At 47.4% G+C, this 17,003-nt stretch overlaps 1 protein-coding gene across 10 annotated transcripts in view; it reads left to right on the top strand.

Annotated features, from left to right (window-relative positions):
* The window catches only part of EPB41L1 (erythrocyte membrane protein band 4.1 like 1), a 133,044-nt gene that overhangs the window by 78,380 nt on the left and 37,661 nt on the right, over window positions 1-17,003 (top strand). For all 10 annotated transcript variants that reach the window (XM_061127196.1, XM_061127186.1, XM_061127193.1 and 7 more), the window contains 7 exons: window positions 1,194-1,358; window positions 3,270-3,374; window positions 4,168-4,210; window positions 7,803-7,878; window positions 13,080-13,298; window positions 15,753-15,840; window positions 16,349-16,501. In XM_061127196.1, coding sequence (XP_060983179.1) covers window positions 1,194-1,358; window positions 3,270-3,374; window positions 4,168-4,210; window positions 7,803-7,878; window positions 13,080-13,298; window positions 15,753-15,840; window positions 16,349-16,501 — 849 coding nt within the window. The remainder of the gene's footprint in view (window positions 1-1,193; window positions 1,359-3,269; window positions 3,375-4,167; window positions 4,211-7,802; window positions 7,879-13,079; window positions 13,299-15,752; window positions 15,841-16,348; window positions 16,502-17,003) is intronic.

A 17,003-nucleotide genomic window follows, 5' to 3' on the forward strand; every position in this document is an offset into this window, starting at 1 on the left:
ATATATATATTGACTGCACTGCACGGCATGCAGGATCTTAGTTCTCTGACCAGGAATTGAACCCATGCCTCCTGCAGTTGAAACGTGGAGTCTTAACCACTGGACTGCCAGGGAAGTTCCAAGTCAAATCTAGATCTGATGTTGAAAATCTGTGTTCCTTCAACCTTATTTTCCTAATCCCTCAAACTGTCCGTTCTAGCTGGGCAGGCCTAGTGTGACTCCAGAGCAAAATTTATCATCTAAAGAGACAAGATGGGGCTCCCCTGGTGGTCCCGTGGTTAAGAATATGCTTACCAATGCAAGGGATGCAGGTTTGATCCCTGGTGAAGAAACTAAAAGCCCACATGCACAGAGCAGCTAAGCCCACACTACGATTAAAGAGCCTGCTTGCTGCAACGAAGACCTAGCACAGTCAGAAAAGAAAAACTTAAAACAAATAAAAGAATAAAGATCAAAGAACTTGTGGGGGCAGGGGGTTCATCCAACCATTGAATTCACATCTCTCTTAATTCACGACAGGCCTAGAGAGGGAAGGGGCTCAGCCAAGATCATTGAGGGTATCCATTGCAGAATTAGGACTGATGTTCAGGGCTCTGACCTCCCTTCCTTCCATTAGATCAGCCCTAGCCACTGGTGGCTCAGTGGTAAAGAACCCACCTGCCAATGTAGGAGACTCGGGTTCGATCCCTGGGTCAGGAAGATCCCCTGGAGAAGGAAATGGCAACGCATTCCAGTATTCTTGCCTGGGAGATCCCATTGACAGAGGAGCCTGACAGGGGCTGCAGTCCATAGGGTTGCAAAGAAGTCAGACACAACTTAGTGACTAAACAACAACAAAACCTCATGCTTGACCCAATGACAGACTGGGAAGAAGGAGACCAAGCCCTGATAACTGATGCACTGTTAGTTCTGAGGAGAAAGGATAGCTCTGGCCTCTGGGTTTGGTTCTGTGGGATGCTTCTGCCTGCAGGGGAGCAGTGGATCCCTCCTATGAGCCCACCTATTGTACATAGCTCTGACTCTTCTCCTCCACCATAGATGGGGGTCACCTGGGCAAGGGGTGTCTTAGAGGGCTATGGCTCTCATTTTGGGGTCTGTCTTAGCCCCAGATGCTTCCTCATTGCATCTCATTTGGATGAAAGGCTATGGTTTCAAGCTCGCTGACCAAATCCTTCCCTTGGTTGGACCTGCAGAGTCTAGACATGGAGGAGAAGGACTACGGGGAGGCCGATGGCCTGTCAGAGAGGACCACGCCCAGCAAGGCCCAGAAGTCACCCCAGAAGATTGCCAAGAAGTACAAGAGCGCCGTCTGCCGAGTCACTCTGCTCGATGCTTCGGAGTATGAGTGCGAGGTGGAGGTAGGGAGCCCCAGCCCAGCCCCAGCCCATTGGCCTTGGAGCCAGGACAGGCCTCTGGGCACTCAGCCCGGGCCAAGCCAGAGGGCATCCATTCTTAATGGAGGCCTGGACCGATTGCCATGTAGATGACCGGCCAGCCCGCCTTTGCCCAGACCCTGGCACCAAGGCCCAGAGAGGGCTCTTATGATTGCACATAGAATTAGACAAGGCCCAGGCCTGGCACTAGGAAAAGCCTTCTTAGGGTGGCTGTACCTTGGGTAGGACTCACCATCTAGGGGCTGATCTGTAGCCTGGTAGGACCTGGGCTCTTCTATCACACCCCACAGTCACCGAGGTTTTGACTAGAATCATTTTCATGTATTTATTGGATGGGGAGAGGGGTTCTCCCTGTGAACCATCCTGTTCAGGGCACCAGGACAAACTGGTCACTCGAGGATTCCATGGTAAGGTGTTCCCCCAGGCATAGGGAGGCGGCTCATGGGAAGGACTGCTCCCCACAGGCTTTGTAGAAACCCTGTCGTGTGGTTCTGTCCCCCAGTGGGTGGCAGAGAGGACGCCTCTTCTCTGGGGTCGGCCCTCCTGGCTCCGCATTGAGCGTCTCCCTTTCTCTATGTTGGCTGGAACTCCCACTCAAATTCTGAACTCTGACCGCCCCCTTAGAGGTTTTGCCCCCGTCCAGGTGCCATTCCTGGCCCGTCCACATGTATGGAAGAGTCCAGAGGGTGGCCTTACTGCTGAGAGTTACAAGAGCCACCAGTTCCCCCCAACCCAACCCCAAGCTCTGAGCCCTGGTCTTAAGGGACTGACTTACTTCTAAGCCCTGGGTGGCTGGTTCTGTCTTCTTTTCAGGGTTGGGGTTTCTGTCTTTTTTTTTTTTTTTTGATGTTTATTTCTTCCATAGAAGGGTTGCAGGGTGGACACCCTGGGCAAAAGAGAGGGATATCTTCTCCCTCTTCTCTCCTGCCCATGCTAGCCCCAGGGTACTATTTCATCTGCTCTAGGAGAGTGTGAGGGTTTGGCCGAGGCTGCTTTCTCTGAAGGCCTCCTTCAAGAGGAGGCCAAAAACCCAAAAATCCCTTGGTTTTTCAGCCGTTCCCACAGCCAGGCCTGATCCCAGCTCCCAGTGACTCAGCCAGACCTTGCAGGGACCTCACCACCTCCCTGGAGCCCCCTGCCTCTTTGGGTAGTGACTGTTTCACATGCCTCTGTTGGCACTCGTCTTCACACCTGTGGGTTGGGTACCCACAAGTTCTGGGCCTTGTGCTTCCTAATCCTCAAACCCGGATGGTGCCCAGAGAGTTACCAGGCGTGGATGATGGGAACTAGGGGAGAAGGTGACTCCCACAGTGCTGCTTCCATCTGAAACTGATTTAGGCTCTTATGAGCCCCTGAAGAATGTCACTTGCTGCTTGGATAGGGGGCACTCCCTTAGTGTAAGGGGAGGGACCTGAGAGGAGAGTTATGCTGTGACTCTGAGTCCCAGGCCCTCCCCTCCTCCCCTGCCCACATCCGTCACATATCAGGTAGCTCGTCTCTTCCTCTCACATCCAAAGCTCAGATTTTTGAGTTTCTCCTCCTTGGGTCCAACTTAGACTGTTTCTCTTACTATACAGGAGGGAGAAGTCAGTCACTCCCTGACCCCACTCTGGTTTCCCCCAAAGCAGATTTAAGTGCTAGGAGGACCCAAGGAGGGCTTGGATGAAGGCAGTGGATGGGGTGGGATTAGTGTCCCCCCAGTATCCCTTCGGACTTGGTGAACAGCGCCCGGTGGGAGGCAGGAGCACTGAGATCCTCCCCAGATGCTGGAAGCCTCTTGGGGGTTTTCAGGTCATCCTGGTGGAGCCTGGGGCACCTCCCTGCCCCACCCTGACGTGCATTCCAGCCTCATGGCATCTCTGCTTCTCTCTCTAGAAACACGGCCGGGGCCAGGTGCTATTTGACCTGGTCTGTGAGCACCTCAATCTCCTGGAGAAGGACTACTTTGGCCTGACCTTCTGTGATGCCGACAGTCAGAAGGTACCTGGGCTGGGGAGTGGAGTTGGCTGAAGGTCTGCTGCGGGGAGACATCTTCTCTTAAGCCCCTATTGGCCTGGCCGCATCCTATGGCTTCCATCAATCCTCAGACCTTCATTAGGCACCTTTCCTTTTTTGGCGGGGTATAGACCATTTTTAAAGTCTGAATCTGTTTACTGAATCTGTTTCAATACTGCTTCTGTTTTATGTTTTGGTTCTTTGGCTGCGGGGCATGTGGGATTTTAAATCCCTGACCAGGGATCTAACCCGCACCCCTGCATTGGAAGGTGACCTCTTAATCACTGGACTGCCAAGGAAGTCCCCACTAGGCACCTTCTGTTTGCACAACCCCAGGGTTCATCCAGCCCTGTCTATCTTCAGTTCTGTCTCCCCTGTGTGCCGGTCCTTCCTTGGGACCTGCAAGTCAGCCCCAGATGGGTATCTGGAGAGCCGTGACCTGGCTTCCTGGGGAAATAACCCCGGTGCCTCCTCCACACCCTTGGGAAACTCCTGTCTGAGTGTCCTCCTTCTCACCCATGCCAGCTGCATTATCTGTTCACCATGCTGCCTCAGGGCAGTGCCAGGCCCAGGGCCCCAGGTCCCCAATCCTGCGTGAAGCCAGGCCTCATTCCCTCACCTCCCAGTCCCGAGGGAAATGACCCAGACTGCTCAGCCAGGGAAGGGTGTTCCCTGCTAGGGCGCTGTCTGCAGGGCATTTCAGGATATTTCTGTCTCCTTGCCCTACCCACGTCCCCTCTCCCAGCTCCCTCTAAGGACCTCTTGTCTTCTCCTGCAGAACTGGCTGGACCCCTCCAAGGAAATCAAGAAGCAGATCCGGAGTGAGTGACCTGCCGTGAAGGGAACGTGGTGGGGACTCCATCGTCCTTGGGGAGGTGCATTCAGACCCATGAGTTCATTTGCTCTGTGTGGCAGATCTGAGAGAAGGCAGGGTATTATTGTAGAGATGAGGAGCCTGTAGAGTGGACAAGAGGAATGACTGTCTGGAATCACTCAGCATGTTAGCAGAGGAGTATTCAGGATGTCAGCCCTAGAAGGGACTTGCAGAGTCATCTCAGACAAGGGGACAAACTGATGGCCCTCAAAACAGCCGCCCTCCTGTGCAGGGCCAGTGCAGGCTTGGGAGATTAGTGACCTTTGACCCAGCTCAGAATCCTTGTCCACATTGCACTCTAGGCTGCTGCCAACTGATCGGTAGTGAACGTGTCCTGTATTTAATAACAGGTAACTGAGGCCCTGAAAAAGGCAGTTATGTACCCAAGATCACAGAGTGAGGTCTCCAGCCCTGGCCTCCCAATACTATCCTGCTCTCTTTTCAAGGCCTGGGGCGAAGACAGATGAGCAGGCCAACAACCTGTCTTTTCTGGCCCAGAGGGGAAAGCAAGGCATATTGGGAGGGACAGGGCAGCCTTCAAATGGCAGAAGGGAGAGGTAGGTGGCCTCAGCCAGGGGGGCATGCAGTAGGTGGGGACTTGGAGCCTGGAGGCAGAGATGCCTCCACCAGGGGCTCCGCCCCTTGACTGTGCCTGGGCTCCCTGGTCCCCTGGCTAGAAGGCTATAGCCGAGCCTGTTGCCATGACGCAGGCAGCTGGGTCTAGGGATATTCCAGCTGAATATGCAGGAGGGGGCTTGAGGTTCTTCCTGTAGCCTCCTGTCAGTTGGAGACAAAGAGATAGGCTTACAGATATGGCCCTCTCCTCTGGGGCCAACAGGGTCCTAGGCCTGGCCTTTAGGCTGTCCCCAGGAATGTCAGCCCAGCTGGGAAGCCTGCCTCTCATGCCTGAGAGAGTCAGAACACATGCAGGTGGCTGAGAGTGTTTGAGATGGACCAGCACTTTGGAAAAGAGAAGCTGCTGATAGAATCTTTGGGTCTCAGCTCCCTCCCAGGGCAGGGAGTCGGGTCTCCTCAAGTTATTGCGGAGCAGAGCTGCCTCCTTCAGTCTCTGTTCCTTTCCCCATAGTTTCTACTCATTCATCCCAGTTCTGTCTTTGGGGGCTCCATGTAAAAATTTTTTTATCCCCTACCCTACCCCCCATATCATGCAGCTTGTGGAATCTCCCCCAACCAGGAATTGAACCCAGGCCCTCAGCAGTAGGGTGCAGAATCTTAACCACTGGACCACCTGGGAATTCCCTGTCCTCTTTCTTGATTTGTGACAGCCCCAGACTTCTGAAGCTGGCACCTGAGTTCTGATGTCCTGGCCTTCAGAGTTTGGTATATTTCCTCCCGAATCTCAGTGCCCATCACTTAGGGCACTGGGGGCAATTCCTCCACCTCTCTGGATTCCTGCATTTCCCTAGCAAGTGGATTAATGATTCCTGCCTCGCTAGGTGGGGATGAAGTTTCTATGATGTGGGTGTGGACAACAACCAGCACATAGTAGGTGCTTCACACAGTAGAAGGCAATCTGGAATGATGGTTAAAAGGGCAGACATGAGTCAGACTGCCTGGATTTGAATCCCGACTCCATCACTACTTCTTGTGTTAGTTAATTGTTCTGTACCTCATCATCTATAAAGTGCAGGTCACCCTTATAATTAGGGTTCTTGTGAGAATTAAATGAGTTATTAGGTGTTTAATACCTAGAACATAGTAGAACCCAGTTTGTTTTAGCCATTATTATTATTATTGTTAATTATTGCCATTATTTTCTCTCTTTTTCTCTTTTTTTTTGGACTGCACTGCATGGATTGCAGGAGCTCAGCTTCCTGGGCAGGAATTGAACCCAGTGAAAGCCCGGAATCCTAACCACTAGGCCACCAGGGAACTCCTCCATTATTATTCTTGAGATAGGAATTGTTTCCCCTTGAAGAGTCAGCTGTGGTTAGGAACCTAAGCTGTAGGGTCTTGGGATCAGAGGCTAGACCTGTTTTCTACCACTGACTGGCTAAGTGATCCTGGGAGGATGACTTAACCTCTCAAAATCTTTATCTATTAAAACAAAAGTGTACCTCAGGATCATTATAAAGATTAAATTCCAAAAAACACATAGAAAGTTCTTAGCAAGCAAAGCAACCAACACTTAGTAGGTGTGGGAGACATGACAGCTATGAAGATGGTGATGACCACAGGGACAGGATGGTCACCAGCCCTTCCTGACCGTGGCTATGCCCCGGATGAGCCTTGCTTTCTCACTTTGTCAGGGGTCCTTTTTTTAAAAATTGAATTAATTGAATTAATTAATTTAAAAATATTTACTTATTTTTCCATGCCAGGTATTAATTGTGGCACACAGAATCTTTGATTTTCATTGCAGCATGAGAACTCTTAGTTGCAGCATGTGGGATCTAGTTCCCTAACCAGGGATTGAACCTGGGCCCCCTGCATTGGGAGCATGGAGTCTTAGCCAATGGACCAACAGGGAAGTCCCTGTTGGGAGTTCTTTTAGAACTTGGAGCCCAAAATATCCCAGGGGCCATCTGACCATTGTTCTGGACTATGGCCTTTCATCAAGGCCTCCTCTCTCCCCCCCGCCCACCCCTCCCCTCCGCCCTTCTTAAGTGGTCATCCCTTTTCTTGGCTCGCAGAGCTTCTCTAGCTAAAACCTCAACCTTTATTTTTCTTTACTTTTTAAATGTGTACCATTGATTTTTCGTAGCTAAATGTGGAAGTTAACATTTATCCCAGTGAAATGTTTTTTGTTACTTTTAGCCCATTATATTTGCCTTTCAGTCTCGTTTATAATCCATTTGAGATGGAGTCAACATCAGATAGGACAGAGTTTTGCAAGGTCTGTTCTGAGAACCATTAATATGGAAGGAGGCCCTGTGACAAATGGATGCAGCAGGTCAAATGAGCTCTGGAAACTCTTGAATGTATGTCCCCTCTTTAAGAGGTGCAATGCACGGTAGCAGAGTGAGGGCTCTGAGAAACCCAATGTCAGGAAACCTGTTTAATGTGGTACTTTCTAGATTAATAATCTTCCCATTAATGTCCTAGGCACAGACTTTGGTGTAGAGGAAAGAGAGTGGGCTCTGGAGCCAGGTGGCCAGGGTGGGTCTGAACCTTAGCATTGCCACTTCCTAGCAGGTGACCTTGGACTGGCCATTTTACTACCTGGGCCTCACCATCCTCATTTACAAAATGGGGGTGATCGTAGGACTTGTTTACTGGGCTGTTGTGAGGTTTTATGAAGTGATGTTTGTGAAGTATTTAACAGCATGCCTAGCATATGTACCATTGGTTTTCTTTCTTTCTACCTTCCTTCCCACTGCTAGTTCACACCTCTTTTAATCTGGGCCTCAGTCTCCTCATCTGTCAAATGGGAATAATGTTCCAGGCTTTCTTACGGGTTTGTCCTAAGATTACAGTTATGGAAAAACTTTGAAAAACTGTCCATGAGATGGTACATCTGGGCCACCCACTGGGAAGATGGGGCCTCTCTGATCTTTTCTCCCACCTGCTCCTCTTAGGCAGCCCCTGGAATTTTGCCTTCACAGTCAAGTTCTACCCTCCTGACCCTGCCCAGCTGACAGAAGACATCACAAGGTGAGGGCTGGGGAGGGGTGGTGTTGTAGGGGGATGGGCACAGGGCCCTGGGAGATGCAAGATAGAATATGGGTACAAGGTGCGGGGTGCAAACCCAGATGCCCACTGAGGCCATGCAGATAGCATCAAAAAGGGAATTTGACTCAGTACAAGAGAGAGTGATGCCAGCACAGTGTCAATGGCAATGAATCCTTGACTTCAGAGGGGGAGGTGTCACAGGGAGCAGAGGGGCTCAGTGGGAATTCAAGAGGAAAGAGCCCACCTAAAACGGTCCCTGTTCCCCTCGGCAATCATGTATGTGGGCATCAGGCCCTATTGTTGGAAGAAAGTTAGAGATTTTAGAGTAAAAGCCACAATTTAAAAATGCTGGCAACTCATTTAAACTTTCAAAACACACGGTATGGGCCATCTCTGGGTAGGGTAAGTCAGACACATCTGAAGGCTGATGGGCTGGGTGGACCACTGCGTTTTGGCTTTGGGGATAAGGAGGGATTAGAACACAGGTGCCTTTGAAAGTGGGAGTTTGGTCCTGCATGTTAGTTGGTAGTGTGGGAGTAAAATGGGGCGTGTGACATCCCCAGGGAGGCAAGCCCAGGCTGCTAGAGTGAATTTGGATTGTGGATGCAGGCCTTGTGCATAAACAAGGCCAGTAGATAACAAGGCTTGATGATTAGAAGAGGGTGCAAAGCATCCCTCATGGGCTCAGCCTGCCTCTGGAACCCAAAACAGAGAGAGGAGTTTGTCTTTATCTAAGTGTGTTAGTTGCTTCAGTCATGTCCGACTCTTTGCGACCCCGTGGACTGTAGCCTGACAAGCTCCTCTGTCTATGGAATTCTCCAGCAAGAATACTGGAGTGAGTTGCCATTTCCTCCTCCATCTCTTTATCTAAGCTTCTTCCAAAGAGATAGTCTTACTTCTTGATATCCTGGGGCTGTGTCACGCCTACCACCAATAGGATGTGATTTGGGTCTACTAAGCCAGTCCCTGTCTCCCACTGGGTCCCTCTCTAATCTCTGCCACTTGGCAAGCAATCAGCCAAGGTCAAGATACTGACTCTGGTCTTGGGAGATAAAACAGATGTTCCTGGAATAGATCAAATCTGAGGCCTTGGCCTCATTAGCCCTGCTCTAATTCCTGAGGTCAGCTTGGGGCCAGGGTGGCAGCAGCAGGGTCTAAACTTCATTCCTGAAAGGGCTGAGAGCTTCAGACCAAGACATCCCCCACCCTTCCGGGTCTTGCCCACTGGTGCCTCCCCTCTTTGTTTCTGGACATTGGGACACCAAGAAAGAAGTTAGCCCTGCCCAGCATGGATGGCCTCAGGGAGTGGGGTGGTAGTAGCAACTATTTAGGTGTTTATTTTTTTGGGGGGGTGCACTGCATGGCGTGTGGGATTTTAGTTCCCCAACCAGGGATCAAACCTGTGCCCCCTACAGTGGAAACCAGTGAACCACCAAGGAAGTCCGTGTAGCAGCTGTTTAGCAAAAAATATTTAAACCCCAAATAAACTGGTCAAAATGACAAAGTGCCTGGAATGAAAGACCAGTCTGTGTACTTGGCAATGATTTCTGAATTTGGAGACTTTTGAATGAAATGCACATAAGCCCACTGTCGGTGCCTGTGATGTTTGAGCTGCTGCTGATTCTGAACCGCAGCCTTGCCTCTGAGCATACACTGAGGCTGCATGTACTTTTTGCCGGAGCTTCAGTTCTGACTGCAAGATAATGTCATGGAGCAGTACAAACTACTTAAAAATAAAAGCCACTTAAAAGATACAAGTAATTGAAAAAAAATGGTGAGACATGGCAAAGTGGTCAGGGAGGTACTGCAGGCTGAGAATGAACTGGAATGTTAAAAAAATGTACACAGTAACTTAAAAAGCAATAAAAAAAATTGTTTGAAATTGTTCTAAAAATGGTAAAATCATCCAAGTGCGCATGAAAATTATAAAAAGTCTTGAAAGTTATAAAAGTGGTTGGAAATGTTTCTTCTGAGCCAATTTGGTTTCTGACAATTCACTTAGAGCTGTAGCCAAATTAAAAAGTTCTGAGAATACGTCGGCAAACAGGTTTTTCCGGCTGGTGGATTATGGCACAGAAGGTAAAATGAACAAAGTCAAGTCACACGTGCTGACATGGGAAGGGCTCTAAGGCACCCAGTTGAGTGTGAGAAAGCAAGTGAGCTGCACAGTCAGATGTTGCATTTGCTAGCATTTACCTGCTAAAAACTCCCCATTAATCGAAACCATGTGCATTTTTAAAACTTTATTTTATTGAAGTATAGTTTCTTTACAATGTTGTGTTAATTTTTGCTGTACGGCAAAGTAATTCAGTTATATGCACACACACACATGTATTTTCTTTTACATGTTCTTTTCCATTACGGTTTATTACAGGTAATAGTTCCCCATGCTATTCAGTAAGACCGTGTTGTCCATCTATTCTGTATATATTAATAATAGTTTGCACCTGCGAATCCGCAATTCCCATTCTGTCTGTCCTGTACCACCCCTCCCCTCTGGCAACCACAAGTCTGTTCTCTGTGTCTGTGAGTATGTTTCTGTTTTGTAGATAAGTTCATTTGTGTCATATTTTAGATTCCACATATAAGTGTTATCATGTGGTATGTCTTTCTCTTTCTGACTTACTTTACTTAGTATATGATACTCTCTAGATCCATCCATGTTGCTGCAAATAGCATTATTTCATTCTTTTTTATGGCTGAGTAGTATTCCATTGTATTCAGTTGGCTAAAAAGTTCATTTGGGCTTTTCTGTAATGTCCTGTGGAAAAACCCAAATGAGCTTTTTGGCCAACCCAATATGCCACATCTTTTGTACCCACTCATCTGTTGGTGGATATTTAGGTTGTTTCTGTGTCTTGGCTACTGTGAGTCGTACTGCTGTGGACATGGGAGTGCATGCATCTTTTTGAATTATATTTTTTCTGAATATATGCCCTGAAGTGGGATTGCTAGATTATATGGCAACTCTATTTTTAATTTTTAGAGGAAGCTCCATACTGTTTTCCATAGTGGCTGCACCAATTTACATTCCCAACAACAGTCTAGGAGGGTTCCCTTTTCTTCACACCCTCTCTAGTATTTGTTACTTGTAGACTTTTTCATGATGGTCATTCTGACTAGTGTGAGGTGGTACCTCATTGTCGTTTTGATTTGCATTTCTCTAATATTTAGTAACAATGAGCATCTTTTCGTGTGCCTATTGGCCATCTGTATGTCTTCTTTGGAGAAATGTCTATTTAGGTCTTCTGCCCATTTTTTTGATTGTTTTTTTTTTTTTTTACTAGGTTACATGAGCTGTTTGTATATTTTGGAGATTAAGCCCCTGTTGGTGGCATCACTTGCAAATATTTTCTCCCAGTCCATAGATTGTCTTTTTGTTTTGTTGATGGTTTCCTTTGCTGTGTGAAAGCTTATAAACTTGATTAGGTCCCATTTATTTAGTTTTGTTTTTCTATTGCCACGGGAGATTGACCTAGGAAAACACTGGTATGATTTATGCCTGAGAATGTCTGCCTATGTTCTTTTCTAGGAATTTTACAGTGTCATTTCTTATATTTAAGTCTTTAAGCCATTTTGAGTTTATTTTTGTGTATGATGTGAGGGCATGTTCCAATTTCATTGATTTACATATGACTGTCCAGCTTTCCCAACACCACTTGCTGAAGAGACTGTCTTTTCCCCATTGTATTTTCTTGCTTCCTTTTTCAAAGATTAATTGACCATATAGGTGTGTGGGTTTATTTCTGGGCTCTCTATTCTGTTCTGTTGATCCATATGTCTTTTTTTGTGCCAATATCATGCTGTTTTGATTACTGTAGCTTTGTGTATTGTCTGAAGTCTGGGGAGGGTTATACCTCCTGCTTTGTTCTTTTTCCTCAGGATTTAGCAATTCTGGGTCCTTTATGGTTCCATGCAAATTATAGGATTATTTATTCTAGTTCTGTGAAAAATGCCACAGGTATTGATAGGAATTGAATTAAATCTTTAGTTGATTTGGCTAGTGTGGCCATTTTAACAATGTTCATTCTTCTGACTATGAGTATGAGATGTCTTTCCATTTCTTTGAATCATCTCTGATTTCTTTTATTAATGTTTTATAGTTCTCAGCATATAAGTCTTTTACCTCCTTGATCAAGTTTATTCTTGTTTGGTTTTTTTTTTTTTTTTTTTGGATGCAGATTCTAAAGGGGATTTGTTTTTTTACATTCCTTTTCTGATATTTCATTGTTAAAGTGTAAAGAAATGCAACCAATTTCTGTATGTTAATCTTGTATTTTGCCACCTTGCTGAATTCATTTATCAGTTTTAGTAGTTTTTATGAGGAGTCTTTAGGATTTTCTATATGTAGTATCATGTCATCTGCATATAATGACAGTTTTATCTCTTCCCTACCAATTTGGATACATTTTATTTCTTTTTCTTGTCTGATTGCTGTGGTTAGGACTTCTATTCAATATTATGTTGAATAGAAGTGGTGAGGTGGGCATCCTTGCTTGTTCCAGATTTTAGTGGGAAGGCTTTCAGCTTTTCAGCATTGACTATCGTATTGGCTGTGGCTTTGTCATAAATAACCTTTATTATGTTGAGATATGTTCCCTCTATACCCACTTTCTTAAGATTTTTTTTTATCATGAATGGATGTTGAACTTTATCAAATGCTTTTTCTGAATCTATGAAGATGATCATGTGAAAAAGGGGTACCACAGGGGTAACAGGAGTAACCTCTGGGGGAGGGGATTAGGACTGAGGATGAATATAAAGAAGAAATTTATAATTACCTCTAAAGTTTACATTTTTCCCCACAATAAGTGTATAATAATTGTATAATTCAAAATATATCATATTTTTAAAAAATGGATAACCAGCAAAGCAGTCCTAATTTAGCTTGAAAATGAGTTCAAAATTGAAAATGTTCCCATAGCAGGAAAAATCCATCAAACTTAGAAATGAACAAAAATGCTTAACATTTCATGAAATGTTACATAACCATCTTCTAAGATACACCCAGAATATTAACACACGACCTGCCGGTATTAACACATGGCATGTCTGAGAATATTCCTCTCTGTGCTGAGCATCGATTAGTTTGGAGCTGATGGATCCATAGGAAGCTGTGGTTGGGGGCGTCCAGGGAGGGAGTGGGCCCCCCTGTGCCCATGCCCACTCTCCCCTATCTCCAGATACTACCTGTGCCTGCAGCTGCGGGCGGACATCATCACGGGCCGCCTGCCCTGCTCCTTTGTCACGCACGCCCTGCTGGGCTCCTACGCCGTGCAGGCTGAACTGGGCGACTATGACGCCGAGGAGCACGTGGGCAACTATGTCAGCGAGCTCCGCTTCGCCCCTAATCAGACTCGGGAGCTGGAAGAAAGGATCATGGAGCTGCACAAGACATACAGGTGAGAGGACCTCCACCCAGGCTCCTCCCCTGGCTCCTCGGCCCGTTGGCCAGAACCTTCCTGGCTAGACCCCAGAGGCTGTCCTGTAAGAACCCCACCTGCTGCTAACGTGAAGTGTGTCTGAGAGCAGATTATCTCATCAGAGGGGAATGATGATAACTCACTATGTGACCTTAAATGACTTCTGTATGGGTGAGATAATTCCATGTCCTTGGCCTCTGAGAATCGGTCTCTTGATCAGCCAATTGGAGAAAACATAGTAATAACTATTATTTGTCCCTGGTTAAGTGTCCTGATGTCTCCATCTTGGCATAAAGGTCAAGTCTGCATTCTGAAGCCAGACAATCAGGTTCACCTTTTGGCTCTGCCACTTTCTAACTGGGGCATCTCAAGCTGGTTGTTTCACTTCCCCATTCTTTAGTTTCCTCATCTATTCAGTGGGCACTAATAAAATCTATGTTATAGGGTCCTAGGGGGCACTAAATGTCATGTATTAGAGACTCACCGTGTATAATTGTTGCTCTGTGATTTGAGGGGTTGAGTCATTGATTGTGTAGTGGAAGACACCTTGTTCCAGGAGTTAGAAGATAGCTAACTAGTTGGGTGATGGTGGGCTGGCTATCTGCTCCATTTTCCACCTGTATTTAAAAAAAATTTTTTTCCCACCTGTATTTGTAAGGACATAGATTATCAGTGTTTCTCAACTGCTGGTATTGGGGCAGGAGAATTCACTGTGGGGGATGTTTGGCATCCCTGGACCCCAGGCCCTAAATGCCCATAACACCAACTCAGTCTTTGTGACAACCAAAATGTACCCCCCATTTCCAAATCCCTGCCATGAGGGTGATACCCCTTCCCTGAGGGTCCCGTGGGAATTAAATGGTCCTTTTAAGCTAGAAGCACTTTGGACTCCAAGTCCAGGCTTGTTAGGGGAACCCAGTGTGATAAATGATACGAAAGTGTTAGTCACTCAGTCATGTCCGACTCTTTGCAACCCTGTGGACTTAGCCCACCAGGCTCCTCTGTCCATGAGATTTTCCAGGCAAGGATAGGGAGTGGATTGCCATGCCCTCCTCCAGGGGATCTTTCCCACCCAGGGATCCAACCAGTGTCTCTTATGTCTCCTGTGTTGGCAAGCAAGTTCTTTACCACTAGTAGCACCCAGCAAGCCCCTTAGTTGAGACATGTGAGATCTAGTTTTCGACAGGGATTGAACTTGGGGCCCCTGCCTTGGGAGCATGGAGCCTTAGCCACATGACCAGCGGGAAGTCCCCAGCCCTTCAGTTTTATCAGCTCTTTTGACTTAAAGCAGAGGTCACTAGAGTGACCTCTAGTATCCAGGCATCCACGCAGCAGTTCCCCAAGGTAGACAGAACACAGGAAACTGAGGATACAAGACAGATGGAAGCAAAGTGGTTGGGAACACAACCATGGAGCCACGTTATCTGGATTCAAATCCTGACTTTGCTACTTAATAACTGTGTGCCCTTAGGCAAGTTATTCAAGCTATCTGTGCCACAATTTCATCATCTATAAAATGAGAATAGTGATATCTACCTTGTAGACTTTTTTATGAGGAGTCACATGAGTTAATACATGTTAAGTGCTAGGAACGGTAACCAGCACATAGTGCTCAACAAATATCAGCCGTGGCATACTTTGGCCACCTCATGCGGAGAGTTGACTCATTGGAAAAGACCCTGATGCTGGCAGGGATTGGGGGCAGGAGGAGAAGGGGACGAGAGAGGATGAGATGGCTGGATGGCATCACCGACTCGATGGACATGAGTTTGAGTAAACTCCGGGAGTTGGTGATGGACAGGGAGGCCTGGCGTGCTGCGATTCATGGGGTTGCAGAGAGTCGGACACGACTGAGCGACTGAACTGAACTGAACTGAACTGAAGTGCAGAGCATACAGTTTCCTGGCAGCCAAAGCAAAGAAGGAATGTGGTGAATTACATAACTCTTTTTTTCAGAAAGGAGAATGTGCATCTGTTCTTCAGGCGAGATTAAATGGTTTCTGATACAAAATTCTGAGAAAAATAGCTGATGTGGGTAATAATTCAGGAGCCCCTGGGTGATTATAATGAGCAGTGTCAGTCACAGTGGTTTCACTGTCGTGAAGAAACAGAATTTATGGTTCACGCTTAACCCAATGGCAGAATGAGGCAAAACTCCAGACTCCTGGCTGAGCCTTTGAACGCTTCCTGGAGGAGATAGGACTGGCCCTGAGCTTTAGCAGGAGATGAGAGTTCAGTGGGCTGAAGTGGGGGGCTAGGGGCATGCCATCCGACACTGAGAGCAGAGGGGAGGGACCGGGAAGGCCCAGCTGCACTGTGCTCCAGAAAATTTGCTTCCTGGAATCCCAGGTTCTGATAATAGCCACCTTCAGCTGGCAGGACTCGGGCCCACGCCATTCCCGTGGCCATCATTGATCACTTTCTTTCCCTTAGGGGCATGACCCCAGGAGAAGCAGAAATCCACTTCCTAGAGAATGCCAAGAAGCTTTCTATGTATGGAGTAGACCTGCACCATGCCAAGGTACTGCTGGGGGCTGGGATTCCCTAGGGCCTGGGAGTGCCCCCCCGAGGAACTACCAGGGCCTTCTGGAGGGCTTGGTGTGCCAGTCTTTTCTCATTTCTCATTCCTTGACGCTCCATAACCCTTTACTTCCCCGTGACCCTTATGATTTTTCTTATTATTTATGAACCTGTCTGTGCCGCCACTAGATTGAGAGCTTCATGAGGGAAAGACATGGGTCTGAACTTATTTCTGTATCCTGAGCACATAGCATATGACCTAGTATGCCTAGTTAACACTAAATGTTTGCTGGGTGAATGAATGATTGAGTGATTGGTGAAAATGATCGAACAAGTGAGTGGGCGAATCAATGACAAAATGAATGGACCGATGGCTCTGTGAGGGATGCATCAGGGGGACTCCACGTGGATGCTCAAACCCTGCTCCAGAGAGGGGTTTTGGGGTGGGTGGCAGGCTCTCCTCAGGCATGGACCCCAGGCCTGACCTTGCATGATCCCTTCTCACACAGGACTCTGAGGGCATTGACATCATGTTAGGAGTCTGTGCCAATGGCCTGCTTATCTACCGGGACCGGCTGAGGATCAACCGCTTTGCCTGGCCCAAAATTCTCAAGATCTCCTACAAGAGGAGTAACTTCTACATCAAGATCCGGCCTGGGGAGGTGAGCCTGCCTAGGGAACCCCTTCTTCCCTGGGATCAACTAAAATGGTGGGACCCTGGCAGCAAGACCAGGGATTTTTCCTACCTGGGATACCTAGATGGAGGTGCTGAGTTCTGGGTGAGGAGAGGGCCCTCTTTTGCTGGGGCTGTCTAAATAGACATTGCACTTTCAGTGTGTGCCTGTGCGTGCACACACACACACATATATACACACAATAGTGTACCTATAAAGACAGCCACATAGGGACTTCTCTGGCGGTCCAGTGGTTAAAACAATGCACTTCTAATGCAAGGGCCATGGGTTCAATCCCTAGTCAGGGAAATAAGATGCCATATGCCATGTGTGGGAAAAAATTGATAATAAAAAGATAACCACATATATTTAGGTTATACAGATCAGTGAATGTATCCCCATGTCTGGGCTTCCCTGGTGGCTCAGTGGTTAAAAACTCACCTGCCAATGCAGGAGATGCGGGTTCAATCCCTGGGTCAGGATAATCCCC

The sequence above is a fragment of the Dama dama genome, chromosome 23 (genome assembly GCF_033118175.1).
Source record: "Dama dama isolate Ldn47 chromosome 23, ASM3311817v1, whole genome shotgun sequence".
NCBI lineage: Eukaryota > Metazoa > Chordata > Mammalia > Artiodactyla > Cervidae > Dama > Dama dama.